The 24,658-nt window shown below is 41.5% G+C and overlaps 1 protein-coding gene across 6 annotated transcripts in view; it reads right to left on the bottom strand.

Moving 5' to 3' along the window:
• Positions 1-24,658, bottom strand: part of chchd3a (coiled-coil-helix-coiled-coil-helix domain containing 3a) — a 62,505-nt gene that overhangs the window by 6,512 nt on the left and 31,335 nt on the right. For 5 of the 6 annotated variants that reach the window (XM_027272168.1, XM_027272167.1, XM_027272170.1 and 2 more), the window contains 3 exons: positions 20,879-20,893; positions 19,575-19,658; positions 9,888-9,958 (listed from right to left, as the gene is read on the bottom strand). In XM_027272168.1, the coding sequence (XP_027127969.1) occupies positions 9,888-9,958; positions 19,575-19,658; positions 20,879-20,893 (170 nt within the window). The remainder of the gene's footprint in view (positions 1-9,887; positions 9,959-19,574; positions 19,659-20,878; positions 20,894-24,658) is intronic. The other variant, XM_027272169.1, reaches the window with a different exon arrangement.

Genomic DNA, 24,658 nt, shown 5'->3' with positions numbered 1-24,658 from the left:
AAAGCTAGTGAGGAGTACTTCAAGGATTAACTCAGGAGTCAGTCATTTAGTCAAAATATGGTTATTTGCTTTCTTGCCTCAAATTTAATGATCATTCTTGGTATGGTGAATATGAAGTCATATTCAAGAGACAGTTAAACGGTTAGAGTTTTGTATGAAGTGGATATACATGTTAGTCAGTGAGCTTTATCGGTGCTAGTAGGTGGATTTTAATAGTTGCTTGTTGTATTTAATATATATATTTACTGTGCAGACATGGGAGTGGTTGATTTTAAGGTGGGTCTTTGAGCACAGACCAGAACATTATGCTGTTAGGTGTGGAGCTGGTTCGGCATTTGTGGATCCACTGGGGAGGATTTCAGTCATTCGCTAGAAGACATGACAAGGCCATTGCTCTGCGTCTGGGTATTGAACGATGACAGCAGCACTAACAGAAATCGCTGCCATCCTATTCCTATGGATCCCGGCGCTCATTTATTACACCGCCTATGGGCATCTACAGGGACCGGGGGAGCCACATACACCCACTAATTACTTTCTTAAGCGTTCGCGTTAATGCCAGGTGCATCCTGCTGATACAAACCACAGTGTTTATCACCAGTAATGGCCTCTGAGAAAGAGAGAGAGAAAGGAAGACGGGGAAGGGAGGGAGGGAGAGAGAGAGGGAGAAAAAGGATGAGGTGGGGGGTGGAAAGAAATGAAGAGCATTTCTTGATGAGCAACTAGACAGTGGTACTTCTATTTTTGCTTGCTCTTTGGTTCTCTCTGTAGGGAAGGGGCTGCGACAGAGGTTGAGTTAATCATGGAGACAATAACACTGTCACACACACTCTGTGGTGGCACACTGCATCCGCTATCGTCTATCATTAAGATTAACATTAAGTTCCCGCCACCAACCGCGCAGAGCCGGTACGGAAAGACTACAAACCTCCCTCCTCCTCAGTTTTACATTAGGTCCCCTTGTGTCATTTACTATAGCACGACTGCTGTGGCGCTATGCAGCAGGGTGAGCCAAGGCAAAAACGATAGACATGTCATAACATGAATCCGCTTATAAATTATAACCACCGCAATATTACCTTCTTACCTTTGGTGTTATGAAACTTACCCACATGTTTAGCTCAATAATATAAAGTCACAAAATACAATATATTAAAGGAAATAAGATACTCATGTCACACAATTGAATGTGGTCATATCAAAACTTATCTAAAACAAAGAAACTTTTTTGTTTTTCCAAGTTTTTGGCCTTAGGTACTCAAATTATTTTAGGCTAGTTATGAATATAAACTCAAGTTCTTGAAGTCAGCTTAAGGGAAGCTAGGGGGGATTTTGAACCTTGGATTTAATTACAATTTGCACCAACAATACCTCCTGACTTAGCTACTGTATATCAAATGCCACAAAAAACAGGACAAATATTAGGTTATTAATGTTGGATTCCGAGCAAGATGGATTTAAGTATCACAAGTAACATGCTGCAGGATACACAGTAGATTCCTCTACTGTGGGAATCACAGGGTATAATTATAAATATAGTCAAAAACAACTATGAATCATCCTGTTCCCATGTAACCTGAGCAGGAAGGCATTCATAAACACAGAGGCTGTTTCACATTCTCAAAGTAAAATCTCCTTTTTGGCTGTTTAAATGATTTACAGGAAACGATAAAAAAAAAGGGAGGTGAAGGCCAGAGGAAGCTCTAGTCTGGTCTGAATGTAGAATTGGACTTTTTGGTTAAGGGATTAACACTTCTGCCTTTGACCCCTTTTTAAATGAAGCAATGTCTAACCTATGACCTCTTATCAAAGGGTGCGTGTCCACGAGCTATGAGCGGGCTCAAGTGAAGAGTTTCCCTCTCAGGTTATTTAAGTTTAACCATATTTTAGAGGCTTGAGGATGTAAAACTACACAGAATCTAACAGGAAAACATCTTTTCTCGTTACCACTACCTAGAGGAATAAGCCCGATGCTGCTCTTTAAACACCAAACACACTATCCACACTTACACACAGGCAAATATTATAATATTACATTATAAATGTCACACACACACATCAATAGATTATGCTACAGGTTATAGAACGAGCCAGTAAATGTCCCACATCTCCCCCTGACTCCATCTTTCTTTCCTCACCATCTCCATCTTCCCTTTATTTCTCTCTCCTTTATTTCCTCCCTCTATTCCCAGAGGTTCATGGGATATTTAATAAAGTCCCATGTGGAGGGAGGCACTGAAACAAATAAAGACATCTTGCTAGAAACATTTGGTTATTATTTGCTGTGTGTGTGTGTGTGTATGTGCGCGCGCGTGTGTGTGTGATGCACCCCCTGTACCCCAGAGACAGTAAATCTAAACAGTCATATAGGGGTCTCGCCTCCTGCCATCAGTAGCAGTAAAGGTCTCTATAACAACACCTTATCCACCCCAACCCCCACCCATATATACACACACACACACACACACACACACACACACACACACACACACACGCACACACACACACACACACACCAAGAAGGTCCCTATTGCTTTGATCCTCTGATAGGAATGAAAGGGACGAGTAAGGTTGGTTTAGATATCTACATTACAGTTTCTCTGTGTCATAAATCACAAAGCGGAGAGATGAATAGAGGGAATAGAAAGAGGACAGAGCGGAGAGAGGAGGAGGGGGGGGGCGCTCTGTTGAGAAAAGACGCTTTATTAGAGAGACTGAGACAGAGAAGAAAGCATGGAAAAGACGAGGAGAAGAGGGGCGTCTATATAGATAGAAGCCTGGAGAGGAGAGATGCAGGAGAAGAAGAAGAAGACCCTCCAGAAAACACTCCTGAAGCTCTCCGCTCACTTCCTTTGTAAAGTTTTTCTTCAGGAGAGAGTGGAAAACGAGGTTGAGAGGAGGGGCAGAAATGATACGAGAGGGGGGGAATGTGTCCCATTTAACATGTAATAAAGCAGAACAGATTACCTGCCCACTTCCTCTCACTGTCCGTCTCCCTCCTCAAGGTGTCCCTATATCATTTAATACAATCCCTTCTTTCAAGCCTCCCGCTGCTCAAGTCAGCACATTTCCATGGAGGGGACATATCTAATAGCTTCGTGGCAACAGCTACATTTTTCAAAGAACATATTGACCACAAGCTGGGGGGACGTATTGATGATCGATGTTGAGATTTTCATACAATATGCATGTGTTATGCCAATAGACTGAGCAAGGATCAGTGTCAGTGCATTTTTCAGACCAACATATATTGACCATGACTACCATCTACTGTAACAAGAGTAGAGTTGTGCACTAAAATGAGATTCATAGATCTCTGTTAAGGATACAACATGCTTCGATAGTTGAACAAAGTGTGAGACGCGTCTTGAAACATATAAGTCCATCTGTCATAATTTAAGATATATTACAACTCAGACCAAGGCGCGGGGCAAACAGACAAACAGACATTGTTCATTCCAGTGCTCCACAGCAATAAACTGACCTATGCAAAAAGAATGACTGATTTCACAAACTGGCTCCAGGAGATTGAAGTTTTCACGCCACCTGCAAAAGAGTTTTCTTCCTCTAACATAGACAACAAAATAAATACATAAAGGCTGGAGCCAGCTAAAGATCGAACACATTTGTCTACCTCTTTTGGTACCTCTACAGATAAAAATACAGACTCTAAGGTAATGAAAACACAACAATTCTTGTTTCTAGGTGATTATACATGAATAAAAACATACTTATGAATCTAATATTCCATCTCTATCGTATTCTGCTAATGAATCCCCCAAAATCTAAACACTGGACCTTTAACAAAGAGGCAGTTTGACTGATTTTCTGACACCAAATTATGATAATTTAACAGAAAACCCCAACGTTCTAACACGTTCAATATATTATAACAAGGTGGAACATCTCTAAAGTCTCTAAAACAGGAAACGTGATCAAATAATTAGTAAAACAAGATTCCTAGTCTGACCAGATATTTTCCACAAGCTGTGGCACATCCATAAGCGACACATACTGTAGCTCTATCGATAGTATGGATTACATTCGTCTGACACCAGATTGAGTTCCAAATCACCACATTGTCTATTTATCATCATTTGGGTCCACTTAGGGGTTAATAGGGTTAAAGGGTGGGTGCTGGTTCCCCCTTAAAAAGCCCTCATGTTCTCTCTAGTTAAGGCAGGCGCCAGTACCGAGGGGGGTAAATAAATACAAATGATCCAGTTAAGGAGAAAAATGACACACATTTCACTCACGCTGCTTTTAAAAAGCAGACCTGAGTGACCCCCCGCAGTGAAATCCATCAGCATGGATAAGAGATTGAATGAGAGAGAGAGAGAGAAAAGAGAGAGAGAGAGAGAAAATCAAGAGTGAAGGGATAAAACACTGCCAAAGGAAGGAGAGAGAGAAAGCATATGAGTGAGCAGACGATAATAAAGAGGGAGTGAGTGGGAGAGATTTAAATCGAGACAGAAAACACTGTTCTTAAGTGAGAGGTGAGAGAGACAGAGAGGGATGAATGGGTGAGAGGAAAAAGAAGGCGAGCGCGTGTCCTTTCTGACCTCTCTTTATACACACACACTCTCGCAAGAGGACTGGTGTCTGGCGTCAGAAGAAGAGCACATTTTAGATAATACACAAACACGTAGAAACATGCAGCCGCACTGCAATTACAAGGTTCCTTTAAAATGGCGAGGAGCTGCTGCAGTGCTTTGTGATAAGTAAATGTGCCATTTTCTGCACATCTAAAAAAAATTGTTATGTGTCACTTTATTTCCTGTTCCATCATTCATGTAAAAAAAAAGCAAACAAACAAACAAAACAGAAAAGCAGCAAAAGCTGTGAGTGGGTTTTTCCAATCATTTTCAGTATGGCACTAAATCAGCCACTAAAAGGTGTGTGTGTGCATTGCGTGTCCATGTGTGCTCCCACACAGGTCTCTCGAATTGTGTGTGCTTTTTACAGCCGGCACAGCGAAGCTCTTAAGGCCGATAGAAGAGCTTTTAAAGCAGTTATTGACTTCTGCCTCCTCGGCTGACCACCATCTTGTCTTTGCACCCAGGTTGCCTAGCTACGGGATTGTGGTTTGACCTCACCTGACCGTGGGGTCAAAGCGTCGCTCGGTCTGTCCTAACTTGCAGACGACTACAAAAAAAAACACCACTGCGTCAGCGACTGTACTTTGGACTAACTTGCCTGCCAAATTCATTCCCGTCATTTTTTTAGTAATTAAAAGTGCGGCATAGCACAATTAAACATCAATAAATCATTACCTCATTAATTTTGGAACATCGGTATGATTCCCTAAAACAAACAGGAGAGCTGCCAAGAAAATGGAACGCCTCTACCTGCCTCCACACCTTATTTACATTTTTGTAGCAGCAGGGTGGATTTTTTTTTTTTTGCAGAGAACCTGCTGGATTTTCTCCAGCGTATTTATCCTCCTTCAGTCGTGTGAAATCAAAAACAAATGCACAACCCACAACCGTCTTAACAAGAAGCAATGGTTTTCAGAAAATTAAGGAAATGTGGTCTTAAACTTAACTGACATTATTGTTAATGACCGTACCCCTTGTTTATTGTAAATATGACAATGACATCTTTTCTAAAAGTGCTGCAGCAACTTTATCTTCATTTTCTGGTGATATTGCAGGAAGTGTATCATTGTAGATGCATGAATAAAGCAGATCAGACGGTAGTTATGTTGTTTGTGATTATAAGGGGCTGAATGAGGGATGAGTGGGCTCTATTTTCTCCCATGTGGTATAGAGAAGACAGACTGTCAGGTATGGTCTCTTGACCGAAGCAGTACAGCACACCAGCGTTATGAAGAAAAACAACAAGCCATTTACATTCAACAAGTTTTGCTCCACGCCTCCTCGTTCCACCTTTTGCGAGCGCGTGCGTGCGAGAGACAAAGTGAGCACCGTGGCTGCTGTTATTGTCAACTGGATTAAATTAAAAAAAGATTTATTCAAAAGAGCTAAAAAATAAACAACAGACAAAGGGAGTGAGTATGTAGCCTGAGGGAGGAGAGGAGTGACAGCGAAGTGATAGACTAAAATGAGATTTTATTCTCTATGGCCGTCCGTACAGGGAAGAAATGGGGAAAATGCACAGCTTGGACACACGCACATGCTCTCTCAGACGCAAACACAAAAGCGTGAAAATACATAGCCCTTTCTGATCTCTCCATCAAGACTGAAAGCTTAGAGGAATCCCAAGTTTTGGAGACCAGAGGAAGGGGAATGAGAGATGATGGTCTATCCTTCAGTATTACGCAGCCTTGTCAGACTCACCCATTCAACCATTATAACATGTCCCTGTCCCATCTCAATTCTGCAGCGACCGTGGAAAAACAGCGACAGTGACCAGACTTAACAAAGAAGCCCAAAGCCCCACCAAAGGTTAGCACTGACAGGAGGGCTTAGGACTTTCATTCTTTCATTCATGCATAATCTCACATCTATCATTTTTCTCCATGCCTGTCAGCTTGCATTTCAAACCAAAGCCCTATTGGATCACAGCAGCCAGTCAACACACACACACACACACACACACATACATTCCTAAGTAGATATCCATATATGTGAGCACACTCGAAATTCATTCATCGTCACATACGAAAGCGACACATGCACGTGCACTCTTACATACATGTGATGCAGTAAAGGTCACACGTTCGGTGCTGGACAGTGCGATAATGCATCAGACTTGGATAAACAGCTAGTGGTGAAGGTGGCAGGATATAAATCAGGCGCAGGGAGAGGTGGCCTCCTTTTCCACAGGCGACTGGGAACTCTTATCTACAGTCAGTGTCAGGGCGGAAAGTGAATAAAAGCTTTGGTGCTATGTGCATGCGTGTATGTCTAACATACTGTCTTATTACATTATCTGTTACATGTTGCGTAAATGTACGTATATGTGGAAGAACTGTGCACCGAATGTCTTTTGTCCAGGTCTTTGAGGGCAGTTTATGATTCATGGCAACAATTTCAAGCACTAGGAGTAAACTGTAAAGCGGCCCTTTTACAGTTTTAGCAGTATTTATTCATACGCAGTTGAGACACTAGTATTCATGCGTCTAATTTTGCAAGGAAAAACAAGAAAAGTTTTAAAAAAATGTTTGTTATGGCGAGTTCTGAAGCAGTAGGGAAAAAAATTGCTTTTTTTTTCCTGTATAAGTGCCGTTCTGGATTTCTGTAGAAAATCATCGTTCGGAGAAAGCGTGAAAGATCTCTCTCTCTCTATATATATATATAGACACACACACACACACACACACACATCTATATCTATATATATAGATATATGTTTGTGTCTTGTGGATGTAATGAGGTCACAGTGATGTAGTCGCGTTCTGGTTGGGAGAGCTCCATCATTCTCTGGCGGGAATACTGCAGGAGAACGTAAGGGAACAGCTGTACTGCACACGTACGCAAACAACTACACACATAGACAATCTCATATTGCACACACACCCTCCCTTGAGTACCTACTGTACCTCTCACACTTTAATTTATTCCTTTCAGCATCGCCAAGGAAAATGACCACACTGTGCCACTGCAATGAACAGAAATGCACACTGGCTACTTTCTAACTTGTGGTTAACTTGTGGTTTATCTCCATAATGACAGTAAATGAATCCCCCCAAAAAGAAAACAATATTACTGATAGAAGAGAGACACACTCAAGAGGGTGACACAAGAGTGAAATCATCTCAGTGTAATTCAACTGGATCTTTTTTTTTTTTGCTACCAAGAAAGTCTCGTCCCGATCCAATCACTTGTACTCCCAATCCTGTTTCAAAACAAGGTAATTATTTCCCATGTCGACAATTACTGAGCATAAGAACAGCTTGTGCTGCATATAGCTATGACACATACATTCCTCTCAAATCCCATCCACTCCCAAGAGCTGATTTTTCTTGCCTGTCTAGTCCTGATCTGAATGTCACAAAGTAATAACAGTTTCGGCTGATGGAAATCCGACAAATTCCCAATCGATCTAACGTCATATGCACATTGTACTGTAAACTCCAAACCGCCAAACAATCCTAATTAAAACTTCCCGAAAGCACGCATATGGATGTTATAACCCATGACAGACAGCCTGCTCTGGTCCCACTCATCTTCTTCTTCACTGTAATGAACCGTAGCCTAATATCAGCAACACCAATCAATCGCTGAGTACTATCACTTTCTTTACAGTGGCACTGACATGAGCTAGAGTGGGGAAATGAAGACACTATAATAAGAGAGATGTCATCTCCCACACTTTATAACATCCTCACATTAACATATCAAATGTTAATTCTATCGAGTATGGATAAGGTCTGGTTCTTCTTTCTTTCCTTTTTTTTTTTTTGGTGTTATCTCTGGGGGACATTTACAACTTTGAGGAAATCAAAAGCCTGCATGAGACAAAAAAAAAATATTTCCCTTTATTATTCAGCAGAGGCCACTGATAGCATCTTATCGCTGTAGGGTCTCTGTCATAAGAGAGAGAGAGAGCAAGGGAGCTTAGAGGAAAGGCACGCGCCATTATGTTAACAAAAGATGTTCAAACATATGAGTGCATACAAACATACACCATCGCGCCTGAACTCACACACATAAACAAGGATGGGCCAAACACGCCCTGTTAAATCCAATTAACCCTCTGCTCTGATCCCCTCAATGCATCCCTGCCCCTGTCTTGTAACACCAGACCTTCCCGCCATTTCATTAGCACACACACACACACACTCTCTCCCTCCTCTACGTTTCCACAATTCTAACCCACAACGCTGCTAATGCACCTCTTATAATCCAATGCTCTTCATGCAAAAGCCCGTGTCACATGACTACCCGCACGTAGCCCGACGTTCGCATGCAGTTAGCACTGTCATTTGGAGGCTAATGTTATTCCAGTGGATTTTTTTTCTTTTTTCTTTTCTGTCTTTAATGTGATTTGGGAAGTCTGAGCTCCGGCTTCCACGAGTCTAGTGCTAAACCCCCGGTGGGCTAGGCTAATCAGTTTCCAGCATTTCTGAGGGAGACAATGATCCCAGTGTTAGCGCTGGCTAATGACAAGCTAATACAATTAGCCTAGCCTCCCTGGAGGAGAGCTCAGAGCCAGGGCCCATTCTTGCTCCACCTCCTGCGGGCTCCTCATCCACTTTTCCTACATTACTATGGAGCCTAATGGCCTCTTATTAAGAAGACAGATGGAACACGGATGGGGAGGGATTCTGCATCTTCTTGAGTTACATACGTGTTAGATATGCGCTACATACATCTCTTGTGTTAATAGTGAAGAAGTAAACATTCTTTTCACTGCAGGATATGGTGACAACATGCCGCTTTCAGAGTATGGACCATCTAATGCTGTACTGCATTAGATGCCAAAAATCTTACTAATATTTCTTCTTGGAGGACCCAAGTACTCAAACACCCTTTTCTTCTGCAGCACAAAGGTTATGGTGTCTTGATGTTTTCTCAAAACTGCTACAAAACAATTGATAATCCTAATTTGATAACCCTGACCCATGTCTGCTGGAATATATGATACTCTCCCAAACCCCCCAAAAATTTTAACAGAGCACATGAAAAGCCTTGTCAGCTATTATCAACCAGCGATCAGCCTTATCTGTGAACCACATCGTGAACATCAGCTAATGGGACGGGCTAATGTGGCTCTGATTGAAAGACGATGGTTAGAATGTGGTTAGCATAATTCAATCGTGTGTTCTCTGGTCCACATGGACTGCTAATCTTGAATGAATGCATAATAATACACATGAAGCCTACCTAGATCATAAAATAGATACTTACCGTGCATGACAAATATGAAATAGAGCATTGTAAAAAAACAAGTTTAAAGTCTTTGCGTGTGTCTAGACTTACTTGTACTTGGCATTCACTTGGTCTGCAGCTTTATGGTAGTTCTCTGTGGTGACCTTGTAGAACTGAGCACTCTGCAGAGCGACAGAGAAAAGCCAGTGAGTGAGATAAATGCATGAAAATGTGATTGCAATCTCTGATATATATTTATATATATATAAAATTTCCATCCAATTTATTCACATTTTCCCTGCTTTCAGGTTGAAGCTATTTAGTCAAGAGGCAACATTTCATCAAAGTGACGCCTCATAACAGTTCGGATCTGATATAGTCCAGTACAGTGCAGCTGAGCCTACACAGCCCTGCCTCATCTACCACCACTCAAACTCCATTAAAACTTAATAGAGAGGGATACTAAGAGCACAGCTCTATTAGAAGTTCAGCTACAACATGGAGCCTAACTTTGTGATCTTTAATGCATATAGGTTCGAAACGAACACTATGTTCATAGGTATGAAGTCTGTAATGATGAACAATACTGTGTGTGTGTGGCTGTGCACCAGGCACATTTGCTTCTCTTCATGAGTGTGTGAATTATGGGTTATTTGCGTGTTTATGTGTGTGCCAGTGCCTATCCGCTTACAAACGACTGCTGTAATAACAGGCAGCAATCCTGTAAGGTCAGAGGGTCGCTAGTCGACATCGTACAGACCACCGGTCATAATCCCCCAGTGACCCATAGCAAATGAACCCATAGCAGGACCCCTCAACTTGAATTACTTCTTCAAACATGGCCGTAGAACCTAGCTCCAATACCATTTATACCACTCTAGGAAGACCTGTTTTGTCGGCCCTCGGCGGCTGTTCTGCGCATTTATGATCAAATGCTGAGAGGTTATAAAGTGTGATGGATGACTTGATTGAGAGTCATACAAGGTTTGATCCAGGGGCAAAATTGGGTAATGTCTAACAATCCCAGTGTTTCCTGTAAAGGATTTTGCTCTAATAATAGTAATACTCAAAAAAGCATGGCGTATTTTCTTGACATACGAGACAGATTAGACATTTTGTGCCATTTATGTTTGGATTGATTTTGAGCCACACAATAGTCACTCTATGACATGGTGATCTTTCTGAAAAATCATAATCATAAGCAGACCTTCACAGGGATCACAAAAAAAAAATCATGAAGGCTTTTAATTTAGTGCAGAGCGAGCTGGTCTTTCAAGTCGGTTCAAGAGAAGTTTTAACCAAGACTTTGAGTTAACAATGGCCTTTTAAAACGTTGTTCCATCCACTCTATGCATTGTTGAGAGAGCAATTTTCTGAGCCAAAGCCTGACAATAACCTCTGGCTTAGAATTTGTTACATTCACTGTAAACCCAACACTTAATCATCATCTTGCATAAATTACACTGGATACACTAGAAATGTGACAAATGTAAGCCTCTTGGTCCCATCTGCCCTGACTTAACCTCCTTGCAGGGAAGACATTCATCATAGTTCAGAGAAGATCAATAGGAATGAACTGTGCTGCTGAAAAGATCGATAGTCATGTGTTGTAGAGCTAAAAGAAGATGGGACATGACAATGGTGACAAAAGGTCTGATACAGATTTGAGTCCTCTTCGTTCAGATGGTCACTTACTCTGAAGGTTTGCAATGGATTCAGACTGTAGTTACAGACATAATAAAGTTAGATTCTTTTGACATCAATGTGCAGACTGCTCTCCATAACAACATAAAAAACATGTTAGCATGGCAGCTAGTATATGTGTTAAACTGAAACCAAGAACTTCCTCAATTACATACATTCAGACCCTTTGCTTTGACAATCCAAATTCAATAGATACATTTGGTTTCCTTTGATCATTCCTGAGATGTTTCCAGTGCATGTGTCAAATTGAATTGATTGAAAATGATCTATGTAGGGTCCCATGAGTAATTAAGTCAAGAACTCCTCCTTACATGTCCAAAGTACATACATGTTCAGGGATGTATTGGCAGAAAGGTGTGAGTGACTAAAGTGAAGGATTTTTAAGAATTTCAATGGTTTGTGAAACTTTTTCACTTACTGGGCAGTGTAAAGATAAAAAGGGTCTGAATACTTCAATGCCAATCCACTGCAGTTGTCCTGCAGGCAGACATTAGTTTGTATGTAAAGCACTATCAAAGAAGTATGCCCAAAGTTTAAGAGTTAACTTGTAAGCTCATGCTGTATCTGTGCCCTCTTGGCCTTGAATCAAGTGGTTTTCTGTGTAGACAAAGAAACTGTCAAGTGCTAAGGAAAAGGATTTAAAAGAGAAGCTTATTCACAGATAAAAAGACTAAAAAGATTTTTGGGCTGCTAAAGAGGCAAGAATAAGACTTCTCCTGGGTGCAGAGATTGAGCCACTGGAAGAGAAAGAGAGAGTCTAAGGGAGCTGGATTTGGGTCTCTGTCTAGAATACTAAGTATAAGGTAATAATACCTGGCTAAATGGCAGAGCTGGCACTAATCAGCGCACTAATCCACCAAGGAGGACAAAAGGCCATGTGTGACAATGATTGCAGAACCACTTAGAATACATGTACACACACACAAACAATGCACGTGCATTCATGCTGACACCCACACGCACAAGGTGCTAACACACACAGCATGGGTGGACATGTTGCCAAATGTATCTACACATACCCCGGTGGCTAGATATAAACAGTGGCAGACACACACACACACACACGCACACACACACACACACACACACACACACACACACACACACACACACACACACACACACACACACACACACACACACACACACACACAAACACTCACTCACCACCAGACAGAGAGGAGTGTAATTTGTGTGATTACTGAGTGGTCTCAAATTGTGATTTCCAGCTGTTGCCCCAACTGATTTAAAGAGTAGCCCTGACCTTCTTTTAGCCCAGAGATGAAAGCCTACGCTTGGTTAGGTTAAAACATTCCTCCCTTGACTAAAATAAAATCTTTTTTGGAGCTGCAAGTCTCACAGAAAGGTTTTTTGATTGTCAGCAGATGAACAGAATTGTGTTGTTACAAGAACCTGGTGCTGTGCACGGCCCCATGAGCAATCAAGCATCTACCTATAAAAACACAGTTTCTGTTTATTTGCATCCTATTTACTCTATTTGCTTTCCGCCGGGTTTTCAGCTCATCTGGAGCCAAACAAAATGCTGGCGGGGGGTGTCATAGACAAATTAAGTCATTACAGCTAATGCACTGCAGCGATATGGAGAAGATAGAAGCCGCACGCCAACACAGGCTCCAGCTCAATTTAGAGAAAAAGCCTCCAATTTTTAATGAATAAAACAAATAACTCCCTGTACTGATGGCTTCTTTCTCTTATCTGCTGCTGAGCAGGAGGGCCAAAATGGGGAGAAACCCCACCATGGCCAACATTACGGTTCTGCAGAGCTAGAGAAAATAAGACTTCTGCTGCGTGACTCACTGCAACTTGCTCATAAGGGGAGTAGAGGGGCTGTAAGACTGTTATTGAGCCTATCCAGCATACACAGAAATAACTAAGCATTGACTAAGATTTGCCTTAAGGGGCAAGAAAACATTCAAGGAAGGAGGTGCAAAGATAAGACAACTCGAAGTGTCCATCTTTGCCGTGAACATGTTGAACTCCTGAAAGGACTTTTTGCCAAAGCGTACCGTCGCCTCTAACCATGTGTTCAGACAGAATGCAAAGTTAATTTTAAGAGGTGCTGATTGCAATGCAAAGTCAGTGGGAAGTGATCAGACATGAATTAGCCCGGAGCAGCGTGACTTGACACAAAGACTCATCCACGCAAGCCGAAATGTGTGTTTCCATTTGAGCAAAAAAAAATAAAAATGTTTGCTCATCCTAGGGCTTTACGATTCGACTTCATAAACATACAGACAAAAGGATAGAGGAGAGAGACTGGAGGAAAAATAACAAGAGATTCTGGTGAGTTGCAAGATCAGTCAAAGGCTGAGCTTCACACAAACAAACACAGACACTCTCCCACACACACAAGGTCAGCACGTCCATTGCTAGTTAGCTTACAGCTAATGCCTGTGAAGGTCGGTAAAGTGGCTGTTTGGGGAGAATGAAAAGAAAAACTCAAGGCAAAAAAAACAACACAGCCGATTATTTCTTGGACAGGCTAAGTTACTTCCTGGAGTCTGCATAGGTTGAAATCTCACAGATTTGCTTATCTCTGAATGAAGCTATGCTGCAGATTCATATTTTCGATACAGACATAAAAGTGGGATCCATCTTCTAATCTAACTCTAAGCAAGAAAGCATATAAGCCGATTTCCGAAAATGTCAAACTATTCCTCCAGTTTTTATTGCAATTAAAAGTGTTCAGCTCTTTAAATCACTGTTCTTGCAAAACACCAGATGATTATACAATAATCATGATTATGCAATACAAAATTAACATCTTTTACTTCACTGTAAAAGTTCCTTTCAGGTCAGGAGGTCAGAAAAATAGAGACATCTTTCAATATAATGCTGTCAAATAAAATACCACCCATAACTATGGTCTAGACACTTACCATAAACATCTATGTGACTTAGTTTCAACAAATCTGAAGCCTTATGAGGTGACATTTCAAAAGTTATATCTCAGCATTAATATTTTAGCCTGTAGAGCATTAGTGCTGTCTTTTTTCTTCTCTACATGAACGAATGCGCTGCTCTCTTGTCGTGAAATCACCATTCCTCGAAAAAGGCTTCCCGTTAAATCCCTGTGAATCCCATCATGCAGCTACAACAGCAAACAGTCTCAGACACAATAATTCAACACTGCAGCACACTGCCACGTCTTCACTCCGGATTACTGTGTCTTCGGTTATACGACGAGCAGAGTCAGAGAGAGAGAGAGAGACTACATTGATTGCTGCTGCATGGTGAAAGAAGCGACTGAAACATCTTTACTGCTACAATACAGCAACAAGACAAGTAAGAAACAACTGTTGTAATTTTCATTTACATTTTTCAAAACACACCAGAAGCAAAATGTGCTTAACATTTTAGCTCCCCCCTCTCCAGAAAGAGAGACAGAGGGCAAAAGGCTGAGAGAGAGAGGGGGATAGAGAAATGGCAGGCCAAAGGAGAGATGAAGATAGCAAGTCAGGGATAGAGATAGAAATAGAGATAGAGAGATAGCTGCTATTACTGTTTTCTTCTCCCCTGTATTTCTTCCTTTCACAATTCTGCAGAACTTTGCTATGAGATGCCAACTACTGCAGTGATTGTCCTCGATGGGAGAGCAGAAAAAAAATCCAATTTCATCGATATACAAGGCGAAAAGAAAGATAGAAAAAAGGGGAGAAAAATCTCTTTTGGAAAAAAAAAATGAAATTGAGGCATGAAGAAAAAAAAACACCACTCAAAAGAAAAAAAAAGGAGAGGTGTAGAGGGACAGATGTGGTAGGGAGGAAGGGAGGGAGGACTGGAAAGAGACATAGTAAAAAAAAAAACGGAAAAAAAACATGGGCAAGTTGATTGTTAAATATGAGATTGTTTTACAGCAGGGCAGGTATTGAGTGAAAATGTAATAAATATATAGATATTGTTTTCAGGGGCTATTTGGTAGCTGTGGCCCCAATGAGCGGCAGCAGCAGAGGCAGCAGGCTGAGCTGCCTGGGAGCCTGGTGATGGCCTGTCACTGGAAGCCCCCTTGATGAATGGCTATGTTGGATTGGAACAGACGTGTAATATATATCAGACTTATATTCTCACTCTCTCTCTCTCTCTCTTTTGGTGCCTCTTTCGACTTGTGTGTGAAGATGCTGGGGGAATCCTGAGGTAAAGAGAGGAACAGAGGGCATACGGAGAGAGGCTGGGAGAAAACGTGATGGGGGATGATATTAAGCGAGCGGTGTACTGCGAGCGAAATCAAATTCACTGCCGTTCTCGTTGGCAAAATGGAAGGTTTAGCGAACCAAAAAGAAACACGGCGCTGGGCATTGATACAGACTCATGTCATGTTTCTTTTCACACGCCATCCCCTCTCATGAATATTTAAAATCAGCCATGTGATGTCTCAAAACAAATCCTGGGCACTAACCCTGTAATACCAAATCATGTTACTGTGGTGACACATATTATAGTGTACTGTGTAGTGATTATTTACATTTCCAAATGGGAGACTGTGACACTCCAGGAAAAGTTTTAAAATTATCATGACATTGTTTTTCGAAGTATAATATAAGTCATAGATTACGTTCTAATTTAAAGAATCTACAACACACACGTTTAATATCTTCCTAATACATTGTTGTTTTTTCACATAACTAGATAGTCTTTAAATGTCTTATTCTGTCCAACCAAACAACCAAATAAAAAGCTAATTCTAACATTTGAGCTTGAGTTTGGTATTTTTTCTTGCCTAAGTCTAAGGACACTGCATATCCTCAATATGTAACAATACTGTATATCTGCTGTTTTTTAACATATTTTCATAAATAAGCCTGTATGTAATCTATATGTTCATGATTCCTCATTTATCTTCTAGTTCAGCTGTATACCCGTATTCGTAACTTCCTGCGAATTTTATTCCCTGGACTGTCTTTTTGCATTGAGCTGCTTCATTTGATGTGAATGCTATTAACCAAGCGGAAGTTACAGTGAGTACACAGGAACAGAGCGTGCTAAAAATGATTTGGTTTGGTAGACTGCAGGGTTTACGTTGGGTGAAGAGAACAGGGAGTGAAGAGAGGCTGGAGTGCCAAACAGGGCACTGTGGCCAGAACAAGAAAAAAGGAGCGTTATTAACACAGTCCAAACAAACGGCACCCCCTATGGAGCCCCAAGCCGCTTGCTGCACAGTAAGACAACATGCAATATGCCCTCCATTGATCCTCACATGCACACAGGATCACACACCATCACACAAAACACACACATGGTTGCCACTTCACTTGTGTTTTTGTCTCTGCGGGCTATTAATCCTGATAGAATTTGCAAATTGAAATGGTGGGGTCTGTGTGCAAAGTGCTTGTGAAATAGATTTCATTTATCATTTAATTCCTGTGCATAAAACAATAAATCAGTGTGTCCACTGTTCTTTTTCACAGACTCTTCCGACCTTCTATTTTTTGGACTAGCCAGTGATGTAGTGCTCTTCCAACCTTTTTTCTTTACCGTACTCTCCTGTTCTTTATTATTCAGTGACATTTTATCTTTTTACCACTCTTGTCTTTTTCTTTTTCTCTTTTTCTTATTCTTATCCTCCATCACTCACAAATGTCACTTTATCATAAGTCCATGTGATACCTTCCCAGGTAGAATCTCAAACTGTCCTGTCTTATTCTTATTCCTCCTTGTCTTGGCTAATGTTGAATCTCTATTTTAGTTTCCATTTTTTCCTTTAGCTTCTGTTCTCTCTCTCTCTCTGGTGTGAAGGTGATTTGTTGACACTTTGATCTAAGGAATATTGACCAGAGGCCAACATGGCTGATGGATGGCCGGTGCCTGAAGTCGATAATGCCTGTGTTACTTGGAACTCGTCACTTGTGCTTATACAGAGCGACACAGTAGAGCTACGCTGTCCAAAGATGTAATAACGCAACACAAGCTGACAAATTGAAAGAGAGAAGCTCGGATCAGTGAGGTCCAAGTGCAACAAGACAGCATGCCTACATCTCATACTATTTAAAACATCTTTAGGTCTTTTCCAAGCCATTAACCTACTAATGAAATGGTTTTCTTTGCTAATGATCCATCAATGAATTCAAATCTTTCATTGACGTCAACAATCGGTGCCCGCTGCACCATCCAACCGAATCTGTACAGACCAATGCACTTCCAATTACTGACAGAAGTCCACTACCACTCAATACTCACTGCCCTGGCTTAAGAATTCATCCTCAGTGAAGGAAGGAAAATTTGTGAGCTTTATTGACCCATAGAAAAAAAATGGCTCGTGTGTAATGGGAACTACAAAACAGTGATTTATTACAACCATGCCACTTGTTTAATATGTGAATAAAATACAAAGAAGTACAAGAAAATGTCAAATTTAAAAGAATTTCTGTTCTAATTATGTGTGCACATGAATGGGTATGCATAGATAAGATGCAAAACCATCTTTGTACATTTGAGTCGTTTAGATAAAAGACAAAATCATCTGACATTGAGGTACTTTGTAGGACAATGTGCCCACTGAGTTCAGTCATGTGAGCTTATTTTAAGAGTGTCTGTCTCTTCCACAATGAATATCTGGCTTCGCAACGGTGTAGAAATTTCTATTTTGCTTGCACTGTAGAGGGCATTTGACTTTTTGCACCCTCCAAAGGGGAGAAAACTCCTTCCCAGTATGAAAGCATCATTTGAAACACATTAACTAGGGCATCATATCCTTCCTAAGATACACTTATGATTTGAGAGCAGCATGAAAGTGTCCTTTTTAAACACACTTTAACAGGGCATTTGACCCTGGTTCCATGCCTTGCAGGCATCTCTCACTGGGACCAGCATGAAGCTGCCAATTGAAGTGGTCTAAGCATGGCAGCTGACCCTTGTCCCCCCTCCATAGGACGCTGGTTTGACAAGGAACATTGTGGTAGTGTCATTTCCAGGGACAGGAGGACACACACAGGGATGAATGAGATGTAACCTTTTATCCTTCAGGCAGAGGAATGGAGGGTGAATTAAAGAAAAAAAAAAGCCAGAGAGCAAACAGCAGAGCAGCAGACAGACAATTACAGAGAGGTGGAGAACAAGAGGCAGAGAGAGAGAGAGCAATGCACACCACACTGGGTAAAGCATGCAGAGCTTAAGTTGAAGGATGATACCAAAAACAGTGGGGCAGAGGGATGTGGAAAAAGAATAAATGTGACTGTACTTTGGTTGAGCTCAGTGGTGACCGATCCCTCCGTGTAAGCTGGCTGAATTGTGTGCACGGGCTCTGTGTGTGCTCATTTATCAGCGCATTATACATTAAAAGAGGTATGTTATGAAACTTTGCCCCAGGCAAAAACTAGAGCTGCAGTGTGTGATGTATAAATAAAACAGCAATGATGTCACCTTGCTCAGTGGCTGCATAATGCAGCATTTAGTTTTTACTTTGTCTTGTGTTGTAAAATGGAAAGTTATCTTTTGCATGACCTTACTTAGGATCCACCTTGGGATTCTCGTTAGCTGTTTTGATTCTTGTTAGTTTGCTTGTATTTGGTTATATATTATTTATATATTTTTTTATATCATTGTTGTGTGTTGAGCAAAACTCTTGGTTTGCTTGTCCTTATAAATGCAACTTTGAAAGCAGTTTTATCGACTACCTCACAGTACTGTACAATGCACCAAATTCCATAAGAAAGTAGTTAAATGCATAGTATATAAAACTCTGTATATAGTATAAACAATATACTTGCCAGACCCTGTCTATGTTATCATGCCTTTTAAAAATGTGTTGGTATCTGCAGTCCCAATATCACCACCCTGTCACGAGGGACAGATTTCTGATTTACCACTCAAGGAATCGTAGGGGGAAAAAACTAATTGATTAAGCGTGTTTTTCCATCGTTGGTTGAGAATCGAGCTCAGTGAAAGGTGATAAAAGCTATTCTGATTAACAGTGACACCATAAAAAATAAACCGTTATCATGAGATGATTCAGATATAAATCACTTTATTTCCGGAGCAACTGCTAGAACCTAGTTTTGTGAGCTGGGTTACACATGAATGCAATTTATGTCACACACACACATAGGCATTTTTCATGTGGTGCAAACTGGATCTTACCCTTTCCTCCAGCCGGGCCACCTGCTCTCTGTAGAAAGCATCCTGTTTCCTTAGGTCTGCTTCTCTGGCCTCCAGCTGCTTGGCCTAAACACACACACACACACACACACACACACACACACAAATATGTGCACCACATAGAGCATACACACAAGACACACACACACACAGGCAGAGAAGAAAAGCCATTACTTATGTGCTCAGTGGAGCAATGCCAATTTTAACAAACCAATGACAAAACACACACATAAACATGAGAGAGGCCTATAATGAGAACTCCAACAAGTGTATATAAAAACAGGCACATTATAACAGAACACTCACGCTTGTTTTATGATGTGTGTGCTGTTCCTGCCAGCATCTACATACACCCAGAGAGGTCTAGATGTGGTTTGCATGTATGAGAATATGTGTTTAATGTCTTTAAAATACACCTGTGTGTCCATGTGTGCGAGACTGATGACGCTTTGACGTGAATTGTACATGCTTCTTTGTCCTCTTGTGTTCAATCTTCAGTCGAACCACTATCAGGCCAAAAGGATAACATCAGCTCTCCGTGCAAAGGAGCATCATAGTCTGGCGTATATATTTACCCAGCCTACCAATCTCCACTGTCCTCCCCTCTACTGTGACCTTCACTAAACGTACGGCTGACTCTCTGGGTGATATACAGAAGTGATAAGACCTGGATGTATCAGGTCCCCGGAGAGGAAAAAGCAGACTTTCACACTGGGATCAAGGAGCAATGACTCAAACTTAAATGGAAACTAAAATTTTTATTAATCGTGATAGAAGTTTTACTCTAACAGACAGGATGACACCGTTTTGTGTTGAATTATTTGTCATCATTTACTTATCAAGGCCCGTGGGTATATTGATGTCTATGGATGATAACTGTGGTAAAACAGGATTTATTGACTGGCGACGGATAAAAAGATTTATGGCGTTCTAAATAAAAGAGTGCATAAAAATCTATAAAAGGCAGAATAGGAAACAAGACATACAGCTGTGTTATTGAAAGCCACAGTGAACTTTAAGACCCAAACTATGTATTACTGCTCCCTTCTGTTAATAAGTCTTCAGAAACTAGCTGAAACCCGCCATCTCATCTATAATTCTAACAAAGCATTTGAAGCAGGGGAGCTGTAAAGAAGGGATCATCAAAACTCTGAAGTAGCTGAAATACCTGGCGGAAAGAAAAATGTAGCACGTCAAAGAGAAATCCTTGAGTCTATCATGCAGAAGACAGTGGGAGAGAGAACTGTGAAGTCTAGGACAAGGAAAGTGAAGACCTCTAGACTTACCTTCCGTCCTATCTCCTGAATAAGGGGAGCAATGAAAGAGAAAACAAGAGAGAGAGAGAGAGAAAAAAAGGAGTGTAAAGAGGCACTGATTCATCCATGAACTTCTTCAAAGTGACATTTGGAAAGGTTTAGTATTCAGAGGCCAGAGGTGACTGGCTACCACACTGTTCTGCTTGAACAAACACACTTTATCCTCCCAAGTCTTCCTCTCTCGATGGCACACGTACACACACAGCACCATACTGCAGAGGACTCTCTTATGGAAAGCAGACACACAGAGCAGCTTTGAAAACCTTTGCTTTAAGCACTGTATGATGTTGAAGGAGACAGAGCGAGTTTGAAGAAAATACAAACGTACGGAGAATGAAGAAAAAAAAATTGCATTACCCCATCCAATCTCTACTACACTGATAACCATCTGTGTTTGGCTACTCAATGCTCTGCGGGCGGAGCTGCATGCTCTATGCATTGTGATGAGGAGTAGCGGCGAGTGTCACCGAGGGGCTCAAATGAGATGAGTGGGGAGGGAGGGGGAAGTTTCAAAGTCAAGGGGATGCTCTAAGCTTACCCGCTGCACACAAGACAGAATCCTGCCAACACAGGCAAACACCTGCATACACACACATTATGTCATCTGCAGATACAGAGAGGGGGAAAAAAACACTCTCCCCAGCACTACTTTATCACATTCCTGACAACTCATGGGAAAGCAACACCATAGCCAAGTTACTGCTGTCCTCAGCACAACCTTACATCAACCAGCCTTATTGTTGCAGTCATACAATTGTCTCCATTGTGCCCCCCTTACAAGTCTCAAGTGCCATTGTGCAGCATGTGTTACATACAAAACCTAAAGGAGCCTGCACTTCCAGCATCGACTTGAATTTGGAACCTAAATGGCGGTGCTGGGTGAATGTACCCTGAAGTACGCCCTTAAAAGTGTGCTGTAAGTACACTAGAAGTAGCACCATTACGACCTTTAAATGCGTTATCGATTCCAAGCATGCAATCAGAGCTCCTATGATAGATCGGCAAAGTTTTACAAAGACTGGATTATGTTGGCAAAGGAGCCAAAAAACTGTCTCCCATCAACAGCTCAATTTAAGAGGAAGAGAAGAGGGATGATGGGATGGAGGGAACCAACAGAAGACAGGATTGGCAGGGGGGCCGTGTACCGTCATAAGTGTGTCCAAACTCAATGTTACGCTGATAGGTGGCAACTAAACACTTTAGCTTCGCGGAGAAAGACAAAAGATGCACACAGACGCCAGGACGCAAACAACGGCTCAGACACTGATCTGAAACGCACACATCAGCACATACACACACACACACACATGCACGCACCAGCCGGAGCAGCTGTACCCACAGAGAGCGGGTGGAGAGATAAATGCATGCTGAAGGCGAGACTAAAGGCGTCATTAAAAAGAGGAGAGGTGGTGACAGAAATGTGTACCCAGGGATTTTCTTTTTTTTTTGCTCTCTTTTGTGTGAGTCAATGCGTATGTCTATGCGCACATGCAGCCGTGCATGTGTTCAATTTCCATGGGAGCAGGTCGGCCCTCCCCTTGGACGGCACACACAGACCCAGACACACACACTATGTCAGGATTACTTCCGACCGATTAACCCCATTCAACGGACTTTAAAGATAATCTAATCATACTAAAGGCCAAACAATGGGACAGACTTCACCACTGCCCATACACCTTTTGTTCTCCTAATGAAGAGGCGGTCACGGGTGGAGGAGGAGAGCCAGAGTAAGAGTTGGGGGAAGGAAGAGGAAGAGGAGGAAGAGAAGGGTGGAATTTGACAAGAAAATGGAAAAGAACTTGACAGTGGAAAGAACAGAGAGATAAGAGACAAAGAGAGGAGGAGGTGATTTATCATTGGAGGTGTCAAGTATGGGGAACTGGCTGTTAGATGGGACATGGAGCCTGGGCCAAGTGCGTCTCTATGACTTTAGAAAGAAGTTAAAGAGAGAAAATGATCACAAACTATAGAAAGGAAGAGAGAGGTTAAGTGAGGGGAAACAGGCGAGGAAGAGGTGACCTGAAGCTCTTACAACTTTCCAGCTTTGAAATCTGGACTTCTGGAAGTGAAACATGGCTTGTCAAGCAAGTTTTTTATTATTTTATGAGAAATTTCACATCTTTGCACACCCAAAGAGTGATGTAATTAATTCCGACTAAATCACTAATTCAAATTCAGCCTTACTCCGTCTAATTTTCCTGTGCAGCAACCCTTGACATGGAAAAAAAACTAAATAGCACAGTAAAAATAAACAAACACTCACAACACCACCCTCCCACTGGGTGCAGACTCCACATACTGCTATTTGCAGCCCAGGAAACCACATCAACATCCACAGCAAACTTTTACATTCCCCTCCTGTATCCTTCTCCCCCCCGCCCTCTTATTAAGTACAGTAGCACAATGGCTGAGGGTGACAGGCGGTTGAGAGTGAGTCCGTGGTGGTCAGATTAAACGGATCGTTTAGGCGAGGTGAACGCCTCTGTGAATATCAATTAGCCAGCCGCTGAATAATTAAGGACAGCCATGTTTTTTAATTAGCCGACTGCCGCAGTTTGAGCTGGGAGTGAGGGCGGAGGAGAAGATGAGGAGAGGAGGGGAGGAGGACGGGAAAGAAGGATGGAAGAGGGATGAAAACAGGTGGATTTTGCTGTGTCAGGCCTCCCACCCACCTCCTGTTCTGCCCCTGATTTGCTCATATACATTTTTTTTTTTGTTTTACACCTGCTTCTTTGTTTAAAGTGTTCTCCTTGTTCACTTTTTTCTTTTAAAGCTTTCCAAGGGACCGATATAAAAATAACTCCTGCCTGCAGCGTTCAAGCAGGCTTAAGGCAACTGCATGTGTGAGTGTGCTTATACTGTGTGTGTCTATGCATGGGACTCCCTGTTTTTATCAAGACATTTATAGGGGATAATACAATTATGCCATATTATTATACTCTCCTCCTCTCCTTTTTGAAGAAACACTGCATACTTTCAAGGTACAACCAATTTTAACCATAGCCATGATTGCTCCAATATGTAGTTGTAGCTGTAACCATAATGATACAGATATAATAAAGTATTTATTTTAACCCAAAACATGTTCTCTCCCTAAACCTTATCAAGTTGTTTTTGTGCCTTAACCTAAAGCAAACCTAAACTAGTGTTGAAAAATCCTAAAAATGATTTTTTTTTTTGAAGGCACAGTTAAATTAATTAGTTAGTCGCTCTTATCAGAGAATGCTTCAACGTCATTCTAGAGGGCAGGTATTTTGAAATTTAATTTGAAGGATTTATTAGAATTAGAAATTCTGAGTTATCTATTTTTTCCCCTTATACACTGTAAAACTAAAATCAGACTTCAGCTGTCATGCTCAGTGTAAAGACTTAAACCTGTGGTTTAAGGCTTATGTCCCCACAATAACATGTCTACCTACAACCCTTGTCACAAGTTTAACATGTCCATTTAGGCTGGAGCCTATTCCAACTGACTTTGGGCAAGAGGCGGGATAAACCCTGGACAAGCTGCCAACTTATTTCAGGGCACATGTTGAGTAGGAGTAAATCCTGAAAGGATATCTGAAATGATTCGATCAATATGTTTTTTAGTCTTTGATTCTGTCCAATCCCATTCATCATCTTGTTACGTACCCACAAATGGGCCGAGGTTCAAAGCAGTAACCTTCTTGCTGTGAGGCGACAGTACTAACCACTGCACCATCGTACCGCCCCCTTCATAAATCATTTAATCTAAATATTTTTTTA

The sequence above is a fragment of the Larimichthys crocea genome, chromosome XX (assembly GCF_000972845.2).
Source record: "Larimichthys crocea isolate SSNF chromosome XX, L_crocea_2.0, whole genome shotgun sequence".
NCBI classification, from domain to species: Eukaryota; Metazoa; Chordata; class Actinopteri; family Sciaenidae; genus Larimichthys; species Larimichthys crocea.
Note: the sequence above shows the minus strand (reverse complement) of the source record. Positions and strands in the feature narration are given on the sequence as shown.